We start from the raw sequence: 23,010 nt of genomic DNA, 5'->3' as shown, positions 1-23,010 counted from the left end.
GCTGCGGGGACACGGGGGCGGGGGACACGCGGGGGGGGGCTTGTGTGGTGGCCGCGGGCTCGTGGTGGGCCAGTAATGGGGGGCGGGGGGGTGGGAACGGGGGGGACTGGTGGTGGCCCTGAGGCAGGGGGCGAATAGGGGAGGGGTTTGAGGGGCTCGTGGGGCTGCGGGGACACGGGGGGGGGGACACGCGGGGGGGGGGGGGGGGGCTCGTGGTGGCCGCGGGCTCGTGGCCCTGCAAACGGGGCGGGGGGGAAGGTACGGGGGGGGGTCTTGTGGTGGCCCTGAGGCAGGGGGCGAATGGGGGGGGGGGGTTTGAGGGGCTCGTGGGGCTGCGGGGACACGGGGAGGGGACACGCGGGGAAGGGGGAGGACGGGACACACGGGGGGGGAAGTTCGTGGTGGCCGCGGGCTCGTGGTGGCCCTGCAATGGGGGGGGGGGGGACGGGGGGGCTTGTGGTGGCCACAAGCTCGCGGCTCTGAGGCAGGGGCTAATAGGGGGGCTGGTAGTGGCTCGTGGTGGCCACGGTCTTGTGGTTCTGTGGGGGGGGACATGGTGGCTCGTGGTGGCCAGGGGCTTGTGGTGGCCCTGCAGTGGGGGAACGGGGGATTGTGGTGGCCAGGGGCTTGTGGTGGCCCTGAGGCAGGGGCTAATAAGGGGGTTTGTAGGGGTTTGTGGTGGCCACAGGCTCGTGGTCCTGCAATAGGGGGGGAACACGGGGGGGCTTGTGGTGGTCACAGGCTCGTAGTGGCCCTGAGGCAGGGGGCAAATAGGGGGGGTCGTAGGGGCACATGGGGCTGTGGGGACACCGGGAGGGGACACGGGGGCTCGTGGTGACCACGGGGCTCGTGGTGGCCCTGAGGCGGGGGCTAATAGGGGTGGTTTGCAGGGGCTTGTGGTGGCCACGGGCTCGTGGCTCTGCGGTGGGGACAGAGCAGCTCACGGTAGCCACGGGCTTGTGGTGGCCCTGCAGTGGGGGGGGACACGGGGGGGGGCTCGTGGTGACCGTGATGGTGCCCCAGGGCTTGTGGTGGCCCCACGGAGGGCCGTGGTGGCCACGGGGGTGGCACAGCCTGTGAGGGCCGTGTGGCTGGGGGAGGGGACGTGGTGGCTCTCAGTGACCACAATGGCCCAGCTTGGGGGGGGTGGTCCCACCCCGGGGGGGTTCCCCCTGCCCTCTGACCCCCCCCCCTGTCCCCCCTCAGCATCCTGGCCACGGTGGGCTCCCAGTTCGACCTGCGGACGCTGCGGGCCGTGCGTGTGCTCCGGCCCCTCAAGCTGGTCTCGGGGATCCCAAGTGAGTGCCCAGGGGGGGCTTTAGGGGTCCAGGGGGAGGTCAAGGGGGGGGGGGCCGTGGGCCGCTTGAGCCCCGCTGCCTGCCCCAGGTTTACAAGTCGTGCTGAGAGTCCATCATGAAGGCGATGATCCCGCTGCTGCAGATCGGGCTCCTCCTCTTCTTCGCGATCCTCATCTTCGCCATCATAGGATTAGAGTTTTATATGGGCAAATTCCACACCACCTGCTTCGACCTGGTCACAGGTGTGGGGCTGCACCTCCCCCCCCCCCCCAAATCACCCTCAAACCCCCCCGAGCCCCCTCCCAACCTGGGGTTCATCAACCCCCATCAACCCACCCCCCCCCAGCAACCATTCCAGACCCCCTGGGAAACTTCACAACCCTCTGCAAACCGACCTGGGCATCCCCAAATTCCCTGCACCCCCCTCAAAATTTCCTGCGCCCCCCCCAACCATTCCAGACCCCCTGGAAACCCCCAAAACCCTCTGCTAAGTGACATGGGCATCCCCAAACACCCTGCAACCCCCCAAACTCCCTGCACCTCTCCCAATTCCCTGCATCCCCCCCAAATTCCCTGCACCCCCCACAACCATTCCTGACCCCCCTGGAAACCCCATAACCCTCTGCAAACCGACATGGGCATCCCCAAATTCCTGCACCCCTCCCCAAGCCCCCCTAAATCCTCCCAAACCCCTCCAACCCCCCCAAACCCTTCCCAAACCCCCTCCAGCAACCCCCATTACCCCACAAACCTTCTGGAACCCCCCTTAACCCACTCCCAAATCCCCTCACCCCCCCCCGTAAACACCCCCCCAAATCTCCCGCTCCAACCCTCTCTGCCCCCCTCCCTGCAATAGTTTCCCCCCCGGGGTGGGCTCGACTCCTGCCATGGGGGTGGGAGCGGGGCTGGGGGGGGGGCAGATTCCTCCCCCCTCTCCCCAAATCTCGGTGGGGCCCGTGGCCGGCGCTGGATTTGGAACGTCCTAATTCCTGCTCTCCCTTGATGAGGCCGTTAATTGGCCGCGGCTATTTCTGTCAGCGCCCTGCGGCGGGGAGGGGGGGGGGGGTGTCCCGGGGGACAGAGTGGGGGTCCAGCCGGGTGAGAGACCCCACCCCTTGTGCCCCCCTCCCAGACGAGATTCACGTTGGAGGTCCCGGGTCTGCCCCAACGGCACGGGGGGGGAGGTCCTGGGGACGGCGTGGGGGGGTCCGGAGCGGACACGAGGGGGGTCCGGCCAGGTGGGATCCGCCGGTCTGTGCCCTCCCCTTCCCCCCCCCCAGATGAGATCAAGGTGGAGGTCCCGTGCGGACGGGACGAGCCGGCGCGGATCTGCCCCAACGGCACCAAGTGCAGAGAAATATTGGGAAGGGCCCAACTACGGCATCACCCAGTTCGACAACATCCTCTTCGCCGTGCTCACCGTCTTCCAGTGCATCACCATGGAAGGGGTGGAGCCGACCTCCTCTACTATGTGAGCCCCGAGCCCATCCCGGGGGGTTTTATCCCCCCGCGGGCCCATCCCGGGCTCCTCCCTGTCCGCTCCCGGGCCCCTCCTTTCCCCACATGGGAGCTGCCTCCTGTCCCCACCCCGGGGCATCTTCTGTCCCATCCTCCCCTCCCCGGGTCTTCTGGGTGTCCCATCCTGGGTCACCCCCCTGTCCCCCCCAGGCCCCCCCCGTGTCCCACCATAACTTCATGTGTCGCTCGTGGGACCCCCCCCCCTCCCATTTCATGGGACGCCCTCAACCACCACTCACCTCATGGGACCCCCCCGGGAACACCCCCGGGTCATGGGACCCCACCCCCAGCTCATGGGACCCGCCCCCCGGGAACAGCCTCAGCTCATGGGACCCCTCCTCAGCTCATGGGACCTCCCCCCCTGGGAACACCCCCAGCTCATGGGATCCCCTGGGAACACTCCCAGCTCATGAGACCCCCCCCCTCAGCTCATGGGACCGCCCCCCCTGGGAACACCCCCGGGTCATGGGACCCCTCTCGTTTCATGGGACCCCCCCCCCCAGTTCATGGGACACCTCCCCCCCCCCAGCTCATGGGACCCCCCTGGGAACACCCTCAGGTCATGGGAACCTCCCATTTCGTGGGGACCACCCCCAGCTCATGGGAGACCCCTTGGGAACACCCCCGTGTCATGGGACCCCCCCTGGAAACACCCCCCAGGTCATGAGACCCTCCCATTTCACGGGACCCCCCCCTGCAGCTCATGGGACCCCCCCTGGGAATACCCCCATTTCATGGGACCCCCCCCCAGCTCATGGGACCCCCTGGGAACACCCTCAGGTCATGGGACCCTCTCTCGTTTCATGCCCCCCCCCCAGCTCATGGGGACCCTCCCATTCCATGGGAACTCCTCCCCCCCCCCCCAAACTTGTGGAACCCCCCCAACTCATGGGACCCCCCCCCCCCATCTCTTGGGACACCCTGGGACCCTCCGATCTCACGGCATCCCCCCGCGCCCCCCCCCACTCCCCCCAGAGCAACGACGCCTCAGGGAACACTTGGAACTGGCTGTACTTCATCCCCCTCATCATCATCGGCTCCTTTTTTATGCTGAACCTCGTGCTGGGGGTCCTGTCCGGGTAAGCGGCGGCGGCGGAGGGGGGGGAGGAAAGGGGGTGGCTTGGGGGGGCTCCCCGCGGGCCTCCCCCCCCCCCGCCCTGACCTGGGGGGTCCGCAGGGAGTTTGCCAAAGAGCGGGAGCGGGTGGAGAACCGCCGGGCGTTCCTGAAGCTGCGGCGGCGGCAGCAGCAGATCGAGGCGGGAGCTCAACGGATACATGGAGTGGATCTCCAAGGCGGGTGAGGGGCGGGACACCCACCCCACCCCCCCCCGAGACCCCCCCCGGGACTCTCCATACCCTCCCGACCCTTCTAAACCCCCGCAAAGCCCCTTAAAACCCCTCCCGAGCACCCTAAACCTCCTTAACCCCTTAAACCTTAAACCCCTGCCCGCCTCCCTAAACAACGCCACAGTCCCTTAAACCGCTCCCAGTGCCCCCCCAAACCTCTCCCAACCTTCCCAAACCTCCCCCAACCCTTCCCAAACCTCCTTAAACCCCCTCTGGACCTCCCTGTGACCCCCCCCCGGCCCCCCCTGAGCCCCCCAACTTTCCCTCAGAAGAGGTGATCCTGGCTGAGGACGAGCCCGAGGCAGAGCCCCGGCGCCCCTTCGATGGTAAGTTCGCAGTCCCCGCTCCCCCCACCTCCCCCCCGGGGCTCGGGGGGCGGCCCCCCCCACGAGGAGGGGGGTGCAGGAGGGACCCCCCCCGGGTGACGGCTGCCCCCCTGTGCCCCCCCCCCCCCCCCTGCGGGAGCTCTCCGGAGGGCCACCAGCAAGAGGAGCAAGACGGACCTGCTGAGCCCCGAGGAGGGCGAGGAGCAGCTGGGGGACATCGCGGCCATGGGTGGGTGGGGGGGCTCCGGGGGGGACATCGCGGCCATGGGTGGGTGGGGGGCTCCGGGGGGGGACATCGCGGCCATGGGTGGGTGGGGGGGCTCCGGGGGGGACATCGCGGCCATGGGTGGGGTGGGGGGGCTCCGGGGGGGGACATCGCGGCCATGGGTGGGTGGGGGGGCGCGGGGGGGGGCGGAGGGGGGTGGGTCTTGGGGGTGTCAGCTGGGAGGAGGGGGATGGGAGGGTGACGGGGGGTGGAGGGGGATGGGGGGGGGGATGGAGCGGTGGGTGGGTGATGGGAGGGTGGGTTTGGGGGTCAGTGGGTGCTGGTGTGATGGTTTAGGGGGTGGTGGGGTCATGGGGCGAGGGGTTTGGGGGTGCAGTGGGTGCTGGGTGACAGTTTAGGGGCTGGTGGGTGCTGGATGAGAGTTTGGGGGGTGGTGGGTCATGGAGTGAGGATTTGGGGGCAGTGGGTGCTGGGTGACAGTTTGGGGGGGGGGCAGTGGGTGTGCTGGGTGGTGGTTTAGGGGGTGGTGGGTCATGGGGCGAGGGTTTGGGGCGCAGTGGGTGCTGGGTGACAGTTTAGGGGCTGGTGGGTGCTGGATGACACTTTGGGGGGGCAGTGGGTGCTGGGGTGACAGTTTAGGGGGCTGGTGGGTGATGGGGTGAGGATTTAGGGGGCAGTGTGTGCTGGGTGACGGTTTAGGGGGGTGGTGGGGTGCTGGATGACAGTTTGGGGGAGCAGTGGTGTGCTGGGTGACACTTTATGGGGTACTGGGTGATGGTTTACAGGGTGGTGGGTCACGGGGGTGAGGGTTTGGGGGGCAATGGGTGCTGGGGTGATGGTTTGGGGGGGTGCTGGGTGATGGTTTAGGGGGGTGCTGGGTGATGGTTTAGGGGGGTGGTGGTGGTGCTGGATGACAGTTTGGGGGAGCAGTGGGTGCTGGGTGACGCTTTATGGGGTGCTGGGTGATGGTTTAGGGGGTGGTGGGTCACGAGGTGAGGGTTTGGCGGGCACTGGGTGCTGGGTGACACTTTATGGGGTGCTGGGTGATGGTTTAGGGGGTGCTGGGTCACGGGGTGAGGGTTTTGGGGGGCAGTGTGGTGCTGGGTGACACTTTATTGGGGTGCCGGGTGCTGCTTCGGGGGGGCCACGGGGGTGACGGGCCCGTCCCCCGGGGGGTGTCCCCGCAGGATCCCCCCTTTGCCCGTGCCAGCCTCAAAAGTGCCAAGCTGGAGAACTCCACCTTCTTCCACAAGCGGGAGCGGCGGATGCGCTTCCACATCCGGCGGATGGTGAAAACTCAGGCCTTCTACTGGACCGTGCTCAGTCTGGTAGCGCTCAACACCCTGTGTGTTGCTATCGTTCACTACGACCAGCCAGATTGGCTTTCCGACTTCCTCTGTGAGTCAACCCCGGGCCCCAGAATCCTCCCCGAGCCCCCCGAGTCCCCCCTGGGCCCCCCCGACCCCCCCTGAGCCCCCTGGACCCCTCCAGTGCTCGTGACTCCCCCCAGCTTGTGGGACCAGAACCCCCCCAACCATGGGATTCCCCCAGTTGTTGCTTTTTGACTTCTTCTGTGGGTCAGCCCCAGGTCCCAGAACACCCCCCGACCCCCCCAAGACCCTCAAGCCCCCCCAAAGTCCCCTGGACCCCTCCAGTTCTTGTGATTCCCCCCAGAATCCCCCAGACCACAGGATTGCCCCAGTTTGTGCCCCACTGTAAAAATTGGACCGGAGTAAACCCACGACAACCCACCCCCATCTCCCGTCTCCTGGGACCCCCCCTCCAAGCCCCCCAAGCCCCCTCGAGCCCCCCCGAGTCACCCCGAGTCCCCCCAAGACCCTCAAGCCACCTCAAGCCCCCCCCTGAGCTCCCTGGACCCCTCCAGCTCTTGTGACTCCCCCCAGCTTGTGGGATCAGAACCCCTACAGGATTCCCCCCATTGTTGCTTTTTGACTTCTTCTGTGGGTCAACCCCGGGCCCCAGAACACTCCTTGAGTCCCCCCAAGTCCCCCCAAGACCCCCCAAGCCCCCCTCCCAAGTCCCCTGGACCCCTCCAGTTCTTGTGACTCCCCCCCCAGAACCCCCCAGACCACAGGATTCCCCCAGTTTGTGCCCCGCTGTAAAAAACTGGGCCAGAGTAAACCCACGACACCCACCCCCATCTCCCGTCTCCTGGGACCCCCCTCCAAGCCCCCCAAGCCCCCTCGAGCCCCCCCGAGTCACCCCGAGTCCCCCCAAGACCCTCAAAGCCACCTCAAGCCCCCCCTGAGCTCCCTGGACCCCTCCAGCTCTTGTGACTCCCCCCAGCTTGTGGGATCAGAACCCCTACAGGATTCCCCCCATTGTTGCTTTTTGACTTCTTCTGTGGGTCAGCCCCGGGCCCCAGAACACTCCCTGAGTCCCCCCAAGTCCCCCCAAGACCCCCCGAGTCACCCCCAAGCCCCTTGGAACCCCTCCAGCTCTTGTGACTGACTCCCCCCAGCTTGTGGGATCAGAACCCCCCAACCATGGGATTCCCCCAGTTGTTGCTTTCTGACTTCTTCTGTGAGTCAACCCCAGGCCCCAGAACACCCCCAGGCCCCCCCAAGTCTCCCCAAGACCCCCAAGCCCCCCCCAAGTCCCCTGGACCCCCTCCAGCTCTTGTGACTCCCCCCAGAATCCCCCAGACCACAGGATTCCCCCAGTTTGTTCTCCCCTCCCACCCCTCGTCTCCTGGGACCCCACCCCCAGCTCGTGGGGACCCCCTAGGACCCCCCTGTGGTGTTTTCCCCCCCCCTCCTCACCTCCATTCCCTCCCTTCCTTTCCCCCCCCCCTCCACAGACTATGCAGAATTCATTTTCTTGGGACTCTTTATGTCCGAAATGTTTATAAAAATGTACGGGCTGGGAACGCGGCCTTACTTCCACTCGTCCTTCAACTGCTTCGACTGTGCCGTGAGCGAGGGGGTGGGGCGGGGAACGGGGCGGGAATGGGGTGGGAATGGGGTGGGAATGGGGCTGGGAATGGGCTGGGCTGAAAGGGGATGGATTGGGATGGGACGGGGATGATGGAGTTGGGTAGTTTGGGTTGGTTTGGTGTGGGACGGATGGAATAGGGTGGGATGGGATGGGACTGATGGTTTGGGATGGGATGGGATGGGATGGGATGGGATGGGATGGGGTGGGATGGGATGGGATGGGATGGGATGGGATGGGATGGGATGGGATGGGATGGGATGGGATGGGATGGGATGGGATGGTTTGGAATGGGATGGGACTGACGGTTTGGGATGAGATGGGATGGGATGGGATGGGATGGGATGGGATGGGATTGATGGGATGGGATGGGATGGGATGGGATGGGATTGATGGATGGGATGGGATGGGATGGGATGGATGGGATGGGATGGTTTGGGATGGGATGGATGGTTTGGGATGGGATGGGATGGAATTGGATAGTTTGGGGTTGGTTTGGTGTGGGATGGATGGAATAGGGTGGGATGGGATGGGGACTGATGGTTTGGGATGGGATGGGATGGGATGGATGGGATGGGATGGGATGGGATGGGATGGGATGGATGGGATGGATGGGATGGGATGGGATGGGATGGGATGGGATGGGATGGGATGGGATGGGATGGGATGGGATGGATGGGATGGATGGGATGGGATGGATGGGATGGGATGGGATGGGATGGGATGGGATGGGATGGGATGGGATGGGATGGGATGGGATGGATGGGATGGGATGGATGGGATGGGATGGGGTGATTTCAGATGGTATGGGATGAATGGTTTGGGGTGGAATGGGATGGTTTGGGATAGATGGTTTGGGATGGGATGGGATGGGATGGGATGGGATGGGATGGGATGGGATGGGATGGGATGGGATGGGATGGGATGGGATGGGATGGGATGGGATGGGATGGTTTGGGATGGGATGGGATGGTTTGGGATGGGATGAGATGAGGACCATCCTGGGACACCCCCTCCCTCCCCCATCCCAGGTTATCATCGGAAGCATCTTCGAGGTGATCTGGGCTGTTGTGAAGCCGGGGAACATCCTTCGGGATCAGCGTCCTGCGAGCTCTCAGGTTACTGCGCATCTTCAAAGTCACCAAGTGAGTCCTGCGGCCCCCCCCGTGGCCCCCCCACCTCCCACACGGCTCCAGGTCCCTCCATGTCCCCACATCCCACCACGTCCCCCATGTCCCCGTGCCCCCCCGCTGTGCCCCTCCCTGTCCCCCCGTGTCCCCCCATGTCCCCATGCCCCCCCGTGCCACTCCATGTCCCCCCATGTCCCCGTGCACCCCCATGCCCCTCCGTGTCCCCCCCATGTCCCCCAACGTCCCCATGCCCCCCCTGTGCCCATCCACATCCCCCCATGTCCCCATGTGCCCCCTGTGCCCCTCCATGTCCCCCCATGTCCCCCCATGTCCCCCATGTGCCCCCTGTGCCCATCCATGTCCCCCCCATGTCCCCATGTGCCCCCCCTGTGCCCCTCTGCATCCCCCCATGTCCCCATGTGCCCCCTGTGCCCCTCCGTGTCCCCTCATGTCCCCATGTGCCCCCTGTGCCCCCCCTGTGCCCCTCCATGTCCCCCCGTGTCCCCCATGTCCCCATGCCCCCCCATGCCCCCTCCATGTCCCCCCATGTCCCCATGTGCCCCCTGTGCCCCTCCGTGTCCCCCCATGTCCCCCATGTGCCCCCTGTGCCCCTCTGTGTCCCCCCATGTGCCCCCCTGACCCCCCCGTGCCCCCCCGCAGGTACTGGGCTTCCCTGCGGAACCTGGTGGTGTCCCTGCTCAACTCCATGAAGTCCATCATCAGCCTCCTCTTCCTCCTCTTCCTCTTCATCGTCGTCTTCGCCCTTTTGGGGATGCAGCTCTTCGGGGGACAGTGAGTGACCCCCCCCAGGCGCCCCTGGGACCCCTCAGCAGAGATGGGGGGGGGTCTCTGTGCCCCCCCCCCATGTCCCTGGTGGGGGTGGGGCTCCCACTGCTGCCCCCCCAAATTTCCTCCCAGGTTTAATTTTGACGACGGGACCCCTCCCACCAACTTCGACACTTTCCCAGCAGCAATAATGACGGTGTTTCAGGTGGGGACCCCCCCAGCCCGGCCCGGGGGGGCTCCTGAGGGGACACAGGGGGGCACGGGGGGCACAGGGGGACGTGGGGGGCATGGAGGGATCTGAGGGGGCACAGGGGGCACGGGGGGACAAGGGGGACATTGGGGGACACAGAGGGATCTGAGGGGACATGGGGGGACATGGAGGGGCATGGGGGGACATTGGGGGCACAGGGGGGCATGGAGGGGCATGGGGGGGACATTGGGGGACATGGAGGGGCATGGGGGGACATTGGGGGCACAGGGGGGCATGGGGGGACATTGGGGGACATGGAGGGGCACAGGGGGACATTGGGGGCACAGGGGGGCATGGAGGGGCATGGGGGGACATTGGGGGACATGGAGGGGCATGGGGGGGACATTGGGGGCACAGGGGGGCACAGAGGGGCATGGGGGGACATTGGGGGACATTGGGGGACATGGAGGGGCATGGGGGGACATTGGGGGCACGGGGGGCACAGAGGGACATGGAGGGACATGTGAGGGGACACGGGGGGCACGGGGGGCACAGGGGGACATGGAGGGGCATGGGGGGACATTGGGGGACATGGAAGGACATGTGAGGGGACACAAGGGGCACGGGGGGCACAGAGGGACATGAGGGACAGGGGGAACATGGGGGGACCTTGGGGGACTTGGGGGGGCACATGGAGGAACACGGGGGACATGGACTGATGAGGGGCACAGGGGGGGCGTGGGGGGACATGGGCTGACAGGGGGCACGGAGAGACCTGTGGGGGCAAAGGGGGATCCAGGGGGTGTCCCTGGGGCTGGGGGGGAGTCCCTGCTGCCCCCACGGCTCCTTCCTTCCCCCCAGATCCTGACGGGGGAAGACTGGAACGCGGTGATGTACGACGGCATCAAATCTCAGGGCGGCGTCAAGGGGGGGGATGGTTTTCTCCGTCTACTTCATCGTCCTCACCCTCTTCGGCAACTGTATCCTGGGGGGTCCTGGGGGGGTCCTGGGGGGGTCCTGGGAGGGGAGGGGGCTGCCCTGGGTCCCCACTTTGCCTTGACGTGCCCCCAGACACCCCTCCTCAACGTCTTCTTGGCCATCGCGGTGGACAACTTGGCCAACGCGCAGGAGCTCACCAAGGTGGGGGTCTGGGGGGGCCTGGGGGGGGCCCTGGGTAGGGTTGGAGGGGGCCCTCTAGGCCGGGGCTGGACGTGGTGCCGGGGGCTTTGCAGGATGAGCAGGAGGAGGAAGAAGCTGCCAACCAAAAGCTGGCGCTGCAGAAGGCGAAGGAGGTGGCCGAGGTCAGCCCGCTCTCCGCGGCCAACATGTCCGTCACCATGTGAGTGCCCGGAGCCGGCCCGGGGAGAGCCCGGAGCCAGCCTGGATCCGGCCTGGATCCATCCCAGAGACACCGGGGATCCACCTCAGATCCATCCCGGATCCACCCCGGATCCACCCCAGAGTCATTGAGGATCTATCCCAGATCCACCTTGGATCACACCCAGATTCCACCCTGGATCCATCCCAGATCCATCCCAGTGCCAACCCAGTGCCACCCCCAGAGCCATTGGGGATCTACCCCAGATCACCCTGGATCCATCCCGGATCCATCCCAGATCCATCCTGGATCTCCCCCAGTGCCACCCCAGAGCCATTGGGGATCTATCCCAGATCCACCCCGGAGCCATCCCAGAGGCATCCTGGAGCCATCCTGGAGCCACCCCAGCACCACTGGGGATCTATCCCAGATCCACCCTGGGTCCATTCTGGATCCATCCCAAACCCATTTCAGAGCCACCCCAGAGCCACCCCAGCACCACTGGGGATCTATCCCAGATCCACCCCAGAGCCATCCCCAGATCCATGCCGATCCCAGAGCCATCCCCAGTCCCACCCTTGACTCCCTCCCACCACATCCCACCCCACCCCACCCCCTCCTTTCCCCCCTCTCCCCCCCCCCCGCTTCCCCCGCAGGAAGGAGCAGCAGAAGAACCAGAAACCCTCCAAATCCGTGTGGGAGCAGCGCACGAGCGAGCTGCGGAAGCAGAACCTGCTGGCGAGCCGGGAGGCGCTTTACAGCGAGCTGGAGCCCGAGGAGCGCTGGAAGGTGCCCTACGCTCGCCACCTCCGCCCGGACATGAAGACCCACCTGGACCGGCCGCTGGTCGTGGACCCGCAGGAGAACCGCAACAACAACACCAACAAAACGCGCCCCGCCGGCGGAGACCCCCCCCCCGCCGCCCGACCCCCGCTTCGCGCCGCTGCGGCAGCCCCGGTACCCCGACCCCGGCGGAGGAGCCCCCCCGGCCCGCCGAGCCCCCTCCACCCGGGGGGGTCCCCCCACCCCACGGGCGACGCCCCCGCAGCCGGAGCCGGGAGCCCCCCGAGCGGGATCCCAGCGCCGAGCGCGGTTTCGGGGGCGGGGGACGGGGGGGAGCGGCACAAACCGAAGGCACCGGAGCCGCGACGGCCGCGCCGGGTCCCCCGAGCGGGAGCACCGGAGGCACCGCGGGCACCGCAGGGCGACCGAGGAGGGTGAGGAAGGGGCGGCGAGGCCCGAGAGGCGCCCGAGGCACCGGGAAGGAGCCCGGCCGGCCCGGGGGGACGGGGACGGGGAGCAGCAGCAGCAGCAGCACCACGGGGGACGACAGAGAGAGGCGGCGGCGGCACCGGCACGGGCCGCCCGCGGGGTACGACGGAGAGGGCAGGAGGGAGGGACAAGGAGCGGCGGCACCGCAGGAGGAGGTGAGGGAGCGCGGAGGATCCCCCGGGGTTGGCGGGACCCCTCCAGAGCTGGGGGCTCCTCTGGATCCCAGCAGAGACCCCGATATCCGCTGGCTCTCCCAGCTCTGTGTCCCCCCCCTCGGAGCTTTCCTGGAGGTGCCGGGGGGGTCCGCTCTGAGCCCCCTCCTCCCCTCTGCCCCCTCCAGAGCTGGGGGCTTCTCTGGATCCCAGCAGAGACCCCGATATCCGCTGGCTCTCCCGGCTCTGTGTCCCCCCCCCCGGAGCTTTCCTGGGGGTGCCGGGGTGTCCGCTCTGAGCCCCCTCCTCCCCTCTGCTCTCCCCCCCCCCCCCCCCAGGGAGCAGCAGATCCCCCCGGTGCCGTCGGGCCCGACGCTGTCGACCACCCGCCCCATCCAGCAGGACATGGGGCGCCGGGACCCCCCCGTAGCCGAGGACATCGACAACATGAAGAACAACAAACTGGCCACTTCCGAGCCCCCCGCCCCCCCCCCGCCATGGGCAACCACACCCCCTGCCCCGCCGGGGCCCCCCCGCGCGGGTCCCCCCTCCCACGACCACCACCACCATCAACCCCCCGCCCCCCCGAAAACAGCCTGGTGGTCACCAACCCCGGCCCCCCCCCCCAACAACAACCCCTCCAAGGGCGGGGGGAAACCCGAGCACACGGCCGTGGACATTCCACCCCCCTTCCCGCCGCCCCCCCAGCAACGCCCTGGTCCAAGGTAGGGGGGGTTTGGGGGGCCGGGGAGGGGGGGGGGGGCAGGGGTCTGGAGGGTCTGGAAGGTCCAGGGCATATGAGGGGTCTTGGGGGCTGAGGGCTGGGGGTGATCTGGGGAGTTCAGGGGGTCCCGGGGGTGGTCCAGGGGATATGAGGGGGTCGGGGGGGTCCAGGGGATATGAGGGGGTCTGGAAGGGTGCCAGGCGGTTTGGGGGGGTCCCGGTGGTCTGGGAGGTTCTGATTGTCCAGGTTGGGCAATGCGGGGAGTTCAGGGGGGTCCCGGGGGTGGTCCCAGGGGATATGGGGGGGTCTGGGGGGGGTCCAGGGGATATGAGGGGGCCGGGGGGGGTCCAGGCAGTTTGGGGGGGGTGGTCCCGGTGGTCTGGGAGGTTCTGATTGTCCAGGTTGGGCAATGCGGGGAGTTCAGGGGGGGTCCCGGGGGTGGTCCAGGGGATATGAGGGGGGTCCTGGGGGGGTCCAGGGGATATGAGGGGGGCCGGGGGGGGTCCAGGCAGTTTGGGGGGGTGGTCCCGGTGGTCTGGGAGATTCTGGTTGTCCAGGTTGGGCAATGCGGGGAGTTCAGAGTCTTCAAGAAGTTCTGGGCGATTTAGGGGTGGTCCGGGGGGTATCCAGGGGCATATGCAGGGGGTCTGGGGGGGTCCAGGCGGTTTGGGGGGTGTGGTCCCGGTGGTCTGGGAGGTTCTGATTGTCCAGGTTGGGCAATGCAGGGAGTTCAGGGGGGTCCCGGGGGTGGTCCAGGGGATATGAGGGGGTCTGGGGGGGTCCAGGGGATATGAGGGGGCTGGGGGGGGTCCAGGCGGTTTGTGGGGGGTGGTCCCGGTTGGTCTGGGAGGTTCTGATTGTCCAGGTTGGGCAATGCGGGGAGTTCAGAAAGTCCGGGAAGTTCCGGGCGATTTTGGGGGTGGTCCGGGGGGGGTGGGGGGGTCCCTGACACCTGCCGCCCCCCCCCTCCCCCCGCAGTGAACAAGAACGCCAACCCCGAGCCGCTGCCCCGGAAGGAGGAGAGGAGAAGAAGAAGGAGGGAGGAAGGCGACGGGCAGGACGAGAACGGCCCCAAGCCCATGGTGCCCTACAGCTCCATGTTCATCCTCTCCACCACCAACCCGTGAGCGCCGGGGTGGGAGAGTCGGGGGGAATCGGGGAGGGCTCGGGGGGGGGTCGGGGGGTGCCCCCACACTGTCCCCCACCCTCGGCAGGTTCCGCCGGCCTGTGCCACTACATCGTGAACCTGCGCTACTTCGAGATGTGCATCCTCATGGTCATCGCCATGAGCAGCATCGCCCTGGCCGCCGAGGACCCCGTGCAGCCCAACGCCCCCCGGAACAACGTGAGACCCCCCCCCCCCTCCGACACCCACCGGGACCCCCCGGGGCTGGTCTGTGAAGGGGGGGACCCCAAAATACAGCCCAAAACAAAGGGGGGTGTCTCACAGACTGAGAGCCGGGGAGCGGCTGGGGGGTGATGAGGGGTCCCAGGGAGGGTCTCAGGATGCCTCCAATGCCCCCTGGAACAACGTGAGACCCCCCCCCCGACACCCACCGGGACCCCCTGGGGCTCGTCTGCGAAGGGGGGGACCCCAAAATACAGCCCAAAACAAGGGGGGGGATGTCTCACAGACTCTGAGAGCCGGGGAGTGGCTGGGGGGTGATGGGTGGTCCTGGGGGGTGCTGGGGGGGATGATGGGGGGCTCCAGGGGTGCTGAGGGGTCCCAGGGAGGGTCCCAGGATGCTCCAACGCCCCCCAGAACAACGTGAGACCCCCCCCAACCCCAACACCTGCCAGGACCCGCTGGGGCTGATCTGCAAAGGGGGGGACCCCAAAATACAGCCCCAAAACAAGGGGGGCGTGTCTCACAGACTCGGAGAGCCAGGGAGCGGCTGGGGGGTGATGGGTGGTCCCCAGGGAGGGTCTCAGGATGCTCCAATGCCCTCTGGAACAATGTGAGACCCCCCTCCCACATGCCAACACCCCCTGGGACCCCCTGGGGCTGATCTGCAAAGGGGGGGACCCCAAAATAGAGCCCAAAGCTAGGGAGGGGTCTCACAGACTCTGAGAGCTGGAGAGCAACTGGGGGGTCCTGAGGGGGTCCTGGGGGGTGCTGGGGGGGATGATGGGGGGCTCCAGGGGTGCTGAGGGGTCCCAGGATGCTGAGGGGTCCCGGTGGGGGGAGGGGTTACCCTATCCATCTCCCCCCCACCTCACCCCACCCCCCCTGCAGGTGCTGCGCTACTTCGACTACGTCTTCACGGGGGTCTTCACCTTCGAGATGGTGATCAAGGTGAGCGCAGAGGGGGGGGTCCCACAGGAGGAGGGGGGGTCCCCTGGCACCCCCTGACCCCCCCCTCCCCCCGACCCTCCCTTAGATGGTGGATCTGGGGCTGGTGCTTCACCAAGGTGCCTATTTCCGGGACCTGTGGAACATTCTGGATTTCATCGTGGTCAGCGGGGCCCTGGTGGCCTTCGCCTTCACGTGAGTCCGGGGGGGACACGGGGGGGAATACGGGGGGGGGGGCACCTCTCCCAGTGCCCCCCCAGTGCCCCGGGGGGGCTGTGCCACCACCCCCTCTCTCTCTCTCTCTCTCTCTCTCTCTCTCTGTGTCGCTTCGACGTCCGTCCATCCGTCCGTCCGTCCTCGGCCGTTTGTCACCGCGTTGTGTCGCACCGTCCCCGTGGTGGGGGGGGGAGGGAGGGAGGAGTAACATGCGAGTAAGGGAGGAGGAGGAAGGGCCTAGGGAGGGGTGAGAGAGCCCTGAGGGGCTGAGGATGCCCGGAGTAAAGAGGGAGCGTCCCCTGAGTAAAGAGGGAGCGTCCCCCAAAGGGTGAGAATCCCCTGAGTAAGAGGTGAGAATCCCCTGAGTAAAGGGTGAGGATCCCCCAAAGGGTGAGAATCCCCTGAGTAAAGGCTGAGCATCCCCTGAGTGAAGGTTGAGCATCCCCTGAGTAAAGGGGGAGCACCCCCCAAAAGGTGAGCATCCCCTGAGTAAAGAGGAAGCATCCCCTGAGTAAAGGGTGAGCACCCCCCAAAGGGTGAGCATCCCCTGAGTAAAGGGTGAGCATCTCCCAAAGGGTGAGAATGCCCTGAGTAAAGGGTGAGCACCCCCAAAGGGTGAGCATCCCCTGAGTAAAGGGGAAGTGTCCCCTGAGTAAAGGGGAAACATCCCCTGAGTAAAGGGTGAGCACCCCCCAAAGGGTGAGAATGCCCTGAGTAAAGGGTGAGTGTCCCCTGAGTAAAGGGGAAACATCCCCTGAGTAAAGGGTGAGCATCTCCCAAAGGGTGAGAATGCCCTGAGTAAAGGGGGAGCATCCTCCGAGTCACCGAGCATCCTTAAAGGGTGAGCATCCCTTGAGTAAAGAGAGAGCATCCCTTGAGCGTCTGAGCAGCCTTAAAGGAGGAGCAGCCTCCAAGTAAAGAAGGAGCATCCCCTGAGTAAAGGCTGAGCATCCCCTGGGTAAAGGCTGAGCATCCCCTGAGTAAAGACTGAGCATCCCCTGGGTAAAGGCTGAGCATCCCCTGGGTAAAGGCTGAGCATCCCCTGAGAGAAGGATGCCAATCCCCTGAGTGACTGAGTGCCCCCCAAGCAAAGCTGGAGCATCCTTTGAGTAACTGAGCGTCCCCAGAGTAACCTGAGCACTGCCCATACAACTGAGTGACCCCAAAGCAGGGGCTGAGCATCTCCCACCCCCTGAGCGAGGTGTGAGTAAGCCCGGAGCAGACCCCGAGTACCTCCCAGGAATTCGGGATGTCCCGTGGCTCCACCCCCCCCCGTCCCACGGGGAGTGCCGGGGGGGGGTCCCGGGGGAGGGGGTCCTGGGAGGGGGGGTGGTCTGGGCTCTCACCGTGCCTTGTCTCTCCCCTTCCTCTGCCACCGCCGCAGGAGCAGCTCACGGTAAATCCTAAATCCTTCCGCCTTCGTCTCCGTCCTCGTCCTCTCCTCGTGCTCATGGTCGTGCCTCGCTCCCCCCCCCCTTTCCTCCCCTCCTCCCCCCCTCCCCAAAAAAACTGCTCCCCCTCGCCCTCCAAAAACTACCTCAGGGCGGGATTTTGGGGGGGGGGAAGGGGAGGGAAGAAGGGGAGGGGGCTCAGCCTCGAGGGAGGGGGAGGAGAGGGGGTGGGACCACCAGTGGTCCTGCCGGGGGGAATTCCAGGGTGGATTCCGGGGTCCCACATCCCCCCTTCGTGTTCCCCACACACACACACAGAGGCAGCAGCAAAGGGAAGGACATCAACACCATCAAGTCCCTGCGCGTCCTCCGCGTCCTGCGGCCCCTCAAGACCATCAAGAGGCTGCCCAAGCTCAAGGTGGGCTCGTTGGGGGGGTCCTTGGGGGGGTTGGGGGTCCCGGGGGGGGTTTGAGGCTCCCTGGGTGGGTTTGGGGGTCCCTAGGTGGGGGGGTTGGAAGTCTCTGAGTGGGTTTGGGGGTCCACGGGTGGGCTTGGGTGTCTCTGGGTAGGTTTGGGAGTCCCTGGGGGGGTTTTGGAAGTCTCTGGGGGGGCTTGGGGGGTCCCGGGGGGGTTTGGGGATCCCTGGGGGGGGGCGGGTTGGGGGTCCATGAGTGGGTTTAGGGGTCCCTGGGGGGGGGTTAGAAGTCTCTGGGTGGGTTTAGGGGGTCAAGGTGGGGGGTGTTTGCTGTCCACCAAGGGGGGGTTTAGGGGGGTCCCAGCCTATGCTGAGCCCCCTCCCCTCTTGCTGCCCCCCCCCCCCCAGGTCCCTGGGGGGGTTTGGGGGTCCCTGGGGGGGGTTTGGAAGTCTCTGGGTGGGTTTGGGTGTCCTTGGGGGGGTGGGTTTGGGTGTCCCTGGGGGAGTTTTGGAAGTCTCTGAGTGGGTTTGGGTGTCCTTGGGGGGGTTTTGGGGGTCCCTGGGTGGGTTTGGGGGTCCCTGGCGGGGGTTTAGAAGTCTCTGGGTGGGTTTGGGGGTCCCTGGGGGGGTCTTGGGGGTCCCTGGGAAGGGGGGCTTGAGGGTCCCTGGGGGGGTTTTAGAAGTCTCTGGGTGGGTTTAGGGGATCAAGGTGGGGGGTGTTTGCTGCCCACCACAGGGGGGGCTTGGGGGGTTCCCAGCCTACGCTGAGCCCCCCCCTCCCCCTCGCTGTCCCCCCCCAGGCGGTTTTTGACTGCGTGGTGAACTCGCTGAAGAACGTCCTCAACATCCTCATCGTCTACATGCTCTTCATGTTCATCTTCGCCGTGGTGGCCGTGCAGCTCTTCAAGGGCAAGTTCTTCTACTGCACCGACGAGTCCAAGGAGTTCGAGAAGGACTGCAGGTACCCCGGGACCACCCCCCTGAGCCCTCCTGCCCACCCCTCCCCAACCCCACAGGAGTGAGACCCCCAAAACTACCCCAGAGACCCCCAGTTACCCTCCCTCAGAGACCCCCAACTCCCTCAGGGACCTCCAGACCACCCCGGGGACCCACAGACCCCTCCAAGGACCTTCAATTAATCCCCCTCAGAGACCCCCAACCCCCTCAGGGTCCCCCAGACCCTGCCAGGGACCCCCAAACCCCCCCCCGAGACACACACCTCCCCAAGGACTTCCAAACCCACCCAGAGACCCCCAAAACCACCCCCAAGGACCCCCAAACCCACCCAGAGACTCCCAAAACCCCCCCAGGGACCCCCAACATCCCTCCCCAAGGACCCTCAAACCTCCCTCACCTCCTTCACCCTCCTCTGCCGAGCCCCGGGGGGGGCTCCGGGGCGACTCCGGGGGGGGGTCACACCCACCCCCCCACCCCCCCCACGACCCCCCAGGGGCGAGTACCTGGTGTACGAGAAGGACAACGAGGTGAAGGCGCAGAAGAGGGAGTGGAAGAAGTACGAGTTCCACTACGACAACGTGCTCTGGGCGCTGCTCACCCTCTTCACCGTCTCCACCGGCGAGGGGTGGCCGCAGTAAGGGCGGATTTCGGGGGGGGGGGGGACACACGAGGGGTTTTTGGGGGGTGGGGACGGACAGGGGGCGATGCCAAAACCGGCATAAAATGGCTGCTCGGGGACGGTTTTGGGGGTCTTTAAGCGGCGAAGGTGTTTAGTTTGAGTGACGTTGGGGAGAGTTGTTTGGGTGTTCCGGGGTCCTTTGGGGTCACCTGGGAGCACGTGGGGGGCACCTGAGGGGCACCCTGGGGCCACCCTGGGTCAACAGGGGCTACCTGGGGTCAATAGGGGGTCCTGGGGTCATCTGGGGTCACTTGGGACCATCTGGGTCAACTGGGGTCACCTGGGAGTCCCAGGGGTCACCTGGGAGCACATAGGGGCATCTGAGGGTCACCCTGGGGGCACCCCCGGGTCAGCTGGGGCCAGCTGGTCAACAGGGGCTACCTGGGGTCAATAGGGAGTCCTGGGGTCGTCTGGGTCAACTGGGGTCACCTGGGAGCACATGGGAGCACCTGAGGGTTACCCTGGGGGCGACCCTGAGTCAACTGATCAACAAGGGCTACCTGGGGTCCACAGGGGGTCCTGGGGTCGTCTGGGGTCATCTGGGACCATCTGGCTCAAATGGGGTCACCTGGGGGCACCTGAGGGTCATCCTGGGGGAACCCTGGGTCAACTGGTCAACAGGGGCTACCTGGGGTCAACAGGGGCTACCTGGGGTCAACAGGGGGTCCTGGGGTCATCTGGGGTCACTTGGGACCATCTGGGTCAACTGGGGTCACCTGGGAGCATGTGGGGTCACCTGAGGGTCACCCTGGGGGCACCTGAGGCCAACTGGTCAACAGGGGCTACCTGGGGGTCAACAGGGTGTCCTGGGGTTGTCTGGGGTCATCTGGGACCACCTGGCTCAAATGGGGTCACCTGGGGGCACCTGAGGGTCATCCTGGGGGAACCCTGGGTCAACTGGTCAACAGGGGCTACCTGGGGTCAACAGGGGCTACCTGGGGTCAACAGGGGGTCCTGGGGTCGTCTGGGGTCACTTGGGACCATCTGGGTCAACTGGGGTCACCTGGGAGCATGTGGGGTCACCTGAGGGTCACCCTGGGGGCACCTGAGGCCAACTGGTCAACAGGGGCTACCTGGGGGTCAACAGGGTGTCCTGGGGTTGTCTGGGGTCATCTGGGACCACCTGGCTCAAATGGGGTCACCTGGGGGCACCTGAGGGTCATCCTGGGGGAACCCTGGACCAACTGGTCAACAGGGGCTACCTGGGGGTCAACAGGGGCTACCTGGGGTCAACGGGGGGTCCTGGGGTCGCCTGCAGCAATTCCTCAGAGTGGGACATGTGAGCCTCTCCTCAGAACAGGATTCCAGCACCTCAAAATCCCTCGCTCTGTCTCACGGGCCCCCCTTCCCACCCCCCGTCCCTGCCCCTCCCTCCCTCCCTCCCCGCAGGGTCCTCAAGCACTCGGTGGACGCGACGTACGAGAACCAGGGCCCGAGCCCCGGGTACCGCATGGAGATGTCCATCTTCTACGTCGTCTACTTCGTCGTCTTCCCCTTCTTCTTCGTCAACATCTTCGTGGCCTTGATCATCATCACCTTCCAGGAGCAGGGGGACAAGATGATGGAGGAGTACAGCCTGGAGAAGAACGAGGTGCCCCCTCCGTGACCTCCCCACCTTCTTTTGGGGGGTTTTGGGGGGGCCGTGGGAGCCTTAGAAGTGGTTAAAGAAGCCCCACTGGGGAGTCACGAGGTGCAGGAAGGACCCTCCTTGCTCCCTAAATTCGAGAGAGGAGCCCCCAGCGTGGCTTTGAATCCAATCTCGACCTGGGATCGTGTCAGATGTTTCAATTGAAGTTTAAATTGAAGTTTAAATTGAAGTTTAAGTTTAAATTGAAGTTTAATTTGAAGTTTGAGTTTAAATTGAAGTTTAAATTAAAGTTTAAATTTAAGTTTAAGTTTAAATTTAAATTGAAGTTTAAACTAAAGCTTAAATTTAAATTGAAGTTTAAATTGAAGTTTAAGTTTAAATTTAAATTTAAGTTTAAAGTAAAGCTTAAATTTAAATTGAAGTTTAAATTGAAGTTTAAGTTTAAATTTAAGTTGAGGTTTAAATTGAAGTTTAAATTTAAATTTAATTTTAAATTTAAGTTTAAGTTTAAGTTTAAACTTATGTTTAAGTTTAAATTTAAGTCTAAATTTAAGTTTAAGTTTAAATTTAAGTTGAGGTTTAAATTGAAGTTTAAATTTAAATTTAACTTTAAACCCTTGTCAGGGTTAGACCCTCCCAACACCAAAACCAACCAGAGCATGGGTTGTTTGGGGTCTCTGGATGGATTTTAGGCCTTGTCAGGGTTAGACCCTCCTGTTTGGGGTCTCTGGATGGATTTTAGGCCTTGGCAGGGTTAGACCCTCCCTCCAGAGGCCTCTCCAGGATGGGTGACCAGAGCAGTGACTCCCCATGGAGATCTTGGCTTGTTTGGGGTCTCTGGATGGATTTTAGGCCTTGTCAGGGTTAGACCCTCCAAAACCAACCAGAGCTTGGATTGTTTGGGGTCTCTGGATGGATTTTAGGCCTTGTCAGGGTTAGACCCTCCTGTTTGGGCTCTCTGGATGGATTTTAGGCCTCGGCAGGGTTAGACCCTCCAAAACCAAGAAGAGCTTGGGTCGTTTGGGGTCTCTGAATGCATTTTTAGGCCTTGTCAGGGTTAGACCCTCCCAACACCAAAACCAACCAGAGTTTGGGTCGTCTGGGGTCTCTGGATGGATTTTAGGCCTTGTCAGGGTTAGACACACTAAAATCAACAAGAACTTGGGTTGTTTGGGGTCTCTGGGTGGATTTTAGGCCTTGTTAGGGTTAGACCCTCCATCCAGAGGCCTCTCTGGGGTGGGTGACCAGAGTGGTGACTTCCTACGGAGATCTTGGGTCATTTGAGGTCTCTGGATGGATTTTAGGCCTTGTCAAGGTTAGACCCACCAAAACCGACCAGAGCTTGGGTTTTTTTGGGTCTCTGGGTGGATTTTAGGCCTTGTCAGGGTTAGACACACTAAAACCAACCAGTGTTTGGGTTGTTTGGGGTCTCTGGGTAGATTTTAGGTCTTGTCAAGGTTAGACTCTCCTGTTTGGGGTCTCTGGATGGATTTTAGGCCTTGTCAGGGTTAGACCCTCCTGTTTGGGCTCTCTGGATGGATTTTAGGCCTTGTCAGGGTTAGACCCTCCAAAACCAAGAAGAGCTTGGGTCGTTTGGGGTCTCTGGATGCATTTTAGGCCTTGTCAGGGTGGGTGACCCCCCTCGTGTCCCCCCCCTTTTCCCCAGAGGGCCTGCATCGACTTTGCCATCAGTGCCAAGCCGCTGACCCGGCACATGCCCCAGAACCGCCAGAGCTTCCAGTACCGCATGTGGCAGTTCGTGGTGTCCCCCCCCTTCGAGTACACCATCATGGCCATGATCGCCCTCAACACCATCGTCCTCATGATGAAGGTGGGCGGGCGGGGGGCTTGGGGGGGCCCAGGGAGCCCCCTCGGGGGTTGTTCTCGGTCCCCGCGAGCCCCCCCGGGGTGTGGGGGGGTCTGGGGGTCCCTGAGCGGGTTGGGGGTCTCTGAAGAGGGGTAATTGGGGGTCCCTGGGGGGGTTTGCGGGTCCTCCTCTGTCCCCTCTGGGAGGTGTCGCTGTCCCCTGGAGCTGGGCTGTGCTCCTGGATCCATCCCTGTCCCCCAGGGTCTGTCCCTGCCCCCTCAGATCCATCCCTGTCCCCCAGGGTCTGTCCCTGCCCCCTCAGATCCATCCCTGTCCCCCAGGGTCTGTCCCTGCCCCCCTGGATCCATCCTTGCCCCCTCGGATCCATCCTTGCCCCCTCGGGTCCATCCCTGCCCCCTCGG

General features: G+C 64.7%; 1 protein-coding gene across 1 annotated transcript in view; it reads left to right on the top strand.

Moving 5' to 3' along the window:
• CACNA1A (calcium voltage-gated channel subunit alpha1 A) overlaps positions 1-23,010 on the top strand; it is a gene marked incomplete at its 3' end in the record, with an annotated part of 47,553 nt that overhangs the window by 8,585 nt on the left and 15,958 nt on the right. Inside the window, 39 exon segments of the mRNA XM_051774649.1 lie at positions 1,207-1,298; positions 1,387-1,406; positions 1,408-1,540; positions 2,579-2,652; positions 2,654-2,743; positions 2,746-2,769; positions 3,792-3,895; positions 3,994-4,072; positions 4,074-4,113; positions 4,433-4,489; positions 4,629-4,721; positions 5,907-6,113; positions 7,537-7,649; positions 8,702-8,749; positions 8,751-8,815; positions 9,461-9,592; positions 9,719-9,791; positions 10,638-10,703; positions 10,705-10,759; positions 10,852-10,916; positions 11,009-11,115; positions 11,751-12,006; positions 12,008-12,420; positions 12,422-12,491; positions 12,493-12,521; positions 12,857-13,005; positions 13,008-13,138; positions 13,140-13,243; positions 14,108-14,133; positions 14,221-14,365; positions 14,457-14,466; positions 14,468-14,587; positions 15,479-15,538; positions 15,624-15,730; positions 17,461-17,560; positions 18,358-18,518; positions 19,008-19,148; positions 20,583-20,784; positions 22,448-22,612. Coding sequence (XP_051630609.1) covers positions 1,207-1,298; positions 1,387-1,406; positions 1,408-1,540; positions 2,579-2,652; positions 2,654-2,743; positions 2,746-2,769; positions 3,792-3,895; positions 3,994-4,072; positions 4,074-4,113; positions 4,433-4,489; positions 4,629-4,721; positions 5,907-6,113; positions 7,537-7,649; positions 8,702-8,749; positions 8,751-8,815; positions 9,461-9,592; positions 9,719-9,791; positions 10,638-10,703; positions 10,705-10,759; positions 10,852-10,916; positions 11,009-11,115; positions 11,751-12,006; positions 12,008-12,420; positions 12,422-12,491; positions 12,493-12,521; positions 12,857-13,005; positions 13,008-13,138; positions 13,140-13,243; positions 14,108-14,133; positions 14,221-14,365; positions 14,457-14,466; positions 14,468-14,587; positions 15,479-15,538; positions 15,624-15,730; positions 17,461-17,560; positions 18,358-18,518; positions 19,008-19,148; positions 20,583-20,784; positions 22,448-22,612 — 4,126 coding nt within the window.

The sequence above is a fragment of the Manacus candei genome, unplaced genomic scaffold (assembly GCF_025592945.1).
Source record: "Manacus candei isolate 608988 ecotype Guabito, Panama unplaced genomic scaffold, ASM2559294v1 h1tg000210l, whole genome shotgun sequence".
Classification (NCBI taxonomy): Eukaryota; Metazoa; Chordata; class Aves; order Passeriformes; family Pipridae; genus Manacus; species Manacus candei.
This window is presented reverse-complemented; position numbering and strand designations above follow the sequence as displayed.